This window comes from Cynoglossus semilaevis, chromosome 6 (genome assembly GCF_000523025.1).
Source record: "Cynoglossus semilaevis isolate Cse_v1.0 chromosome 6, Cse_v1.0, whole genome shotgun sequence".
NCBI classification, from domain to species: domain Eukaryota; kingdom Metazoa; phylum Chordata; class Actinopteri; order Pleuronectiformes; family Cynoglossidae; genus Cynoglossus; species Cynoglossus semilaevis.
The window spans coordinates 9,913,228-9,917,928 of NC_024312.1; the positions used below are offsets into that span (position 1 = coordinate 9,913,228).

At 39.8% G+C, this 4,701-nt stretch overlaps 1 protein-coding gene across 1 annotated transcript in view; it reads left to right on the plus strand.

Moving 5' to 3' along the window:
• Positions 1-4,701, plus strand: part of b4galnt3b (beta-1,4-N-acetyl-galactosaminyl transferase 3b) — a 17,445-nt gene that overhangs the window by 8,733 nt on the left and 4,011 nt on the right. The window contains exons 10-13 of the mRNA XM_025056342.1: positions 7-68; positions 1,346-1,446; positions 2,089-2,147; positions 2,290-3,385. Of these exons, the coding sequence (XP_024912110.1) occupies positions 7-68; positions 1,346-1,446; positions 2,089-2,147; positions 2,290-3,385 (1,318 nt within the window). The remainder of the gene's footprint in view (positions 1-6; positions 69-1,345; positions 1,447-2,088; positions 2,148-2,289; positions 3,386-4,701) is intronic.

Consider the following 4,701-nt stretch of genomic DNA (forward strand, 5'->3'; position numbering starts at 1 on the left):
ACTGCTTGTACAAACCCAGCTACACAATCAAAGACTTCCCTCTGCTGCGATACCAAGGATTGCAGTTTGTATGTTTTTTTTTTTGTTTTTTTTTTTTTGAAGTATTTCTTAATATCCTCTCATTAAAGGTCAAATTACTGTGCAGAGGCTTCATTACCAATAATGATACATTAAACCTGTCTAATTCAGTCCAGGGTTTAATAAACATCACAAAGGCGACTTAGTGTCCCTTAAAACATAGTCTGCTTTCAAATCGTCACAAAATATTGGGACCTGATTTTTTTTTTTTCATATAATTAGAATTAGTGTTTGAATAGGTTAATAAAAACAGTTCAATCCGCAGTATAAGTCGCACCAGTGCCCTCTAGCGGCTGTCAGTGTGAAAGTAACAAACACGTAAATTTTCAGTGCTACAGGAGTAGCAGATACTGGTAGACAAGCCTCGAGTGCCCTCTAGCGGCGGTCAGTGTGAAAATAACAAACAAGTGAAATTATATATTTTAAAATATAAGTCGCACCTGAAGATAAATCGCAAACCCATGCAAATGATAAATAATTGTTTGTTAGCTGGGAATGAGTCAAGCAATAGTTGTTGAACTACAGTAAAAAAAAAAAAAATCCTGTAGAAAAAAACCGTTATGTGTAGTGTCTAAGACATATCTGTCAAACTCAAGGCCCGGGGGCCAAATGCGGCCCGCCGAGCCGTTTTGTGTGGTCCGCAGGAGCTTAAAAAGCATTAAAGTAAAGTCCATGCGGCAGAGTTTCCTAACCTAAGTGATTAAAAGTTGTTTTATTTACGAAACAGTGAACAATATATGTAGCTGGAATAAATAATAATCTATTGCAGAAACATGTGTTAGTTAGTTAGTTAGTTACCGCTAGGACTCTATTCTGTGTCTGAATGACGTATTATTTTTTAAAATATTGCCCGATTATCTTTAAATAAAGAAAGTAAATGGATATGATTTTCTTTAAATGAAGCAAATGAATAAAAATTAAGTACATTTTTTCGCTGTGGACCGGTACCAAATGATCAATCGACCAGTACTGGTCCACGCACCGGGGGTTGGAGACCCCTGATCTGTAGTCTTTCATTGACCCTGGTGAAAATAAGTTTGACACCCCTGGTCTAAGACATGGTTCTCAGACACAAATGAGCAGAGGATTTTATTGGTGGGGCTACATAAATGTTCCACTAAAAAACATTGGCAGTCACTGAGGACAACATCACATGTCCAAAAATAAAAATAAACAGCTATGCTGCACATTGAGAGACCACGTGTGATGATGACTTGTTTAGAAGACAGACTGTCAACACTTCACCAACGTGTCATTTGTCTCCTAGGTGCGCTTGTCCTACGTCTACCCTAACGATTATACCCGACTCACACACATGGAGACAGAGAACAGCTGCTTCTACCCAGAAAGTCAGTACTACATGAACATGTGAGTCAAACACGACAAATAAATGGCATTTGATTTAAAAGAAAAAAAAAAATTTCTCCAAAAAAGGTTACTGCATTAGTAATGTAGTAGCAGCCAGGAAAAATATATCTATTGTCCGATAATATCGGCCGATCGATATTTTAACGGCCCGATATTAGCATATTATGTAGAATCTGTAAGAATCGTTAACGGGGTTTTTTTTTTTTTTCTCCGATAATGAAAACCTGATAGCGATGCCTTTCTTTATTTTGCCAAGTGATGTGTGCCCTAAAAATTGTTTCGGGGCTAAATGGCAGTATATTCAAGTGAAAGTCACTAGATGGCAGCATTGCAGGTCATTTAATTAATTTGTACAGATAAATGAGATAAATATTACCAAACCTGTATCGATATCGGTTGATATCGGAATTGGATTACCAAACCTATATCGATATCGGTTGATATCGGAATTGGAAAGTGTTTGGACAATATTGGCAAAAAGTGAATATCTGACATACTTATTGATAACCATTTGCTGGTCTCTGTTTCTCTTTTAAAAGGGCTTTTAAAAAATGTATTTTTAGCGCTGTGTTTTTAAGTAAAGTTGAAAGGTAAATGTGGGCTCAATGATTGTTCGGATTTGTTTTACCCTCTTTCTTCCAGGTATAAGTTCTCTAGATACATGAGACTTGACCCTCCTGAAAAAAGAAACCTGGACAGAGGTACTTTTTTTTTTTTTTTTTTCTGGACAGAGGTACTTTTTGTTTTTTTTTTTCATCCTTTGAAATTTTAATTTTAATTTGCAGTTTAGTTGATTTCTCTCCAAATGTTTTTTTTTCCTCTTTCTCCTCTTTCAAACATCAGATTTTGAGTTCACCGGTAAGAAGTCAGTCATGTATGAGAACGACTACGAGTTTGACTACGGAGTCCATCGAAGGGAGAAGAAAATTAGGGAGCAGCCGATGGACAACGCACTTTTCTTGGACTATCAAGGGTACCGGGATGAAGTTAATCAAATGCACAGACGCAAACTTTTCTCTTTGACGTTACAAGAAGGCGGCAATCGCACATTCAGCTCTTCTGACACAGAGCTGCGAGTACATAAGTTAAGGGAAAAGAAGGCAAAATACAACCTCTTCCGGCCAGAAAAGCCACAAACGCCGCAGTCGGAGCAAACGCGAGCCACTGTGGCAGAACAGTTGACGGCAAAACAGAAACGATTGCCTGCTGAAAAAAAGAAAAAAACGATCACAGCGCAACAGAAGAAAGATCCAATGCCAGGGGTTAGTGAACAAATTAAAGCAAAGGAGGAAACCGCTGTCATTTCAGAGCTAATTGCAAAAAAACATGCCATTCAGCGGCGGTATAAAAAGAATTATACACCCGTTAATGCACCTAACGGCTTTTTGTTTTCAGTCACTGGTGCCCCTTTGACAGAGAGGCCCACCATGGCCAAAGAGAAGGGATTTGCAGCTAGTGAAATCCAGGCAGCTAATAAGAACGGTTTCACCGCTGCAGAAAGCAGCCAGCTTTTAATCAAGTTTAACCAGAGAGATGCAGATAACAGGAAACACCTCAGGGATAAAGAGACGGACATGAACGTGGCGCAATGGCAGGGTTTACAAAATAGCATTAAAACAGAGATGGTAGCAGAGGATGAGAAGCAATCAAAAGGAAATGCCACGGGAGAAGACCGAGCCAAGGATGAGTGGGACCCCGTTTGGATACCGGATGTAGACTTTGAGGGCCCTGATGATGGAGACCTCACTCCTCCACCGGAGTACGACGCTGAAGTGAACTGGGACCAGACTTTCCAGATTGCCAACCTGGATTTCCAGGCGTTTCGTTCAGACTGGATTGACCTGCACTGCAATGTCTCTGGGAATTTGCTGCTTCGCTCCAGCGAAGCTTTGCCACTGGTCCGAGCCTTCATGGAGCAACTCAACAGAAAGCACAATGGGTATGCGATGAACGTTCACTGTGCTCTTTCGAAATTTTTTATCTAATCAACTTTGTAAGAAACTAATCAACATAATTGTTTTGTTTTTTTTTTAAAAATGAGTTGCCGTTAACTCCTAGAAATTAGCTGTCGTTTTGTTTTCAATCTTAGAAATTAGCTGTCGTTTTGTTTTCAAGCTCCAGAACAAGACGAGTTACAAATCTAGAACTTAGGGTTCGAAATGGATGAGGAGTCAGCCTTTTAACTAAACAGATAAAGTGCGTCTGGAAAGAAAATAAATAAAACAGACTGACTGTATGTTTAGGGCGTTTAGGGTGAAGAGATTGAGGAATGGGAGGAGTCTAGAGTCAGCGACCGTGAGGGGAGTGTGAGTGTGAATCTGAGACGCAGTTTTCGGGAAGGAAAGCAAAATTTGAAATTGGTCATTTTGCTTAATAATTCACTGGTTTTACTGGCAGCAGATTTAACAACAAAGACTGCGGTTAAACGGGAAGTGAGAATGCACGGCACCTTTGATCAGAAAGGTTGAGAGAGGTCAAGTTGGCAGGTAGGATGGTTCTGATTTTTTAATGAGGTCTAAGGGAGAACGATGTTGACATATCTGTGTGTTGAGGCTTTTATTACTCCTTCAGAGGGTGTGCTAATCTTTCTGGAGATGATTGACGGAGAAAGCACCGGCCGAGTTGCTAATGCGTAAGAGGCGGGTCACATATTGGTCGTGTTCTCCGTTCATTTTTTTTGGACCAGCCGCAGGAAAATGGATAAAGTTTCATGGATACTCCTTTATGCCACATAGGCTGAAAGATTTTTTTTTCAATGTGTGTAAATAACAAATCTATCGCAGCTTGTCTATATAAAAACTAAAACTTGAACTTTGATACAGTGACATCATTATTTACATGTTTAAGCCAGTGGTTCACGAACTTTCTCTGCTTCATTCTTTCTAATGAACCCCCTTTGGTTCATTAGAAAGTTTTCGCTCCCCTCCATCGGAAAAAGCGAAACAGGACACATACACAGATTTGGTTTCCAGACATGGGAGAGAGCAAAAAATGAGAGCAAGTTTAGTAGATGACAGAGGTGGGACCAAGTCATTGCTTTGCAAGTCACGAGTAAGTCTCAAGTCTTTGCACTCGAGTCCGAGTCCAGTCTCAAGTCAAGACAGGCGAAGTCCGAGTTGAGGCCAAGTCAAGACTGAAAAGTGTCAAGTCCCAAGTCCCAAGTCCTGCCGTTTCTGTTTCGAGTCCTTTTAAACAAAAATAATAATATATTTACACAGATCACTTTGGGTTTTGGAGAAAGTATCAAGTCTTGTC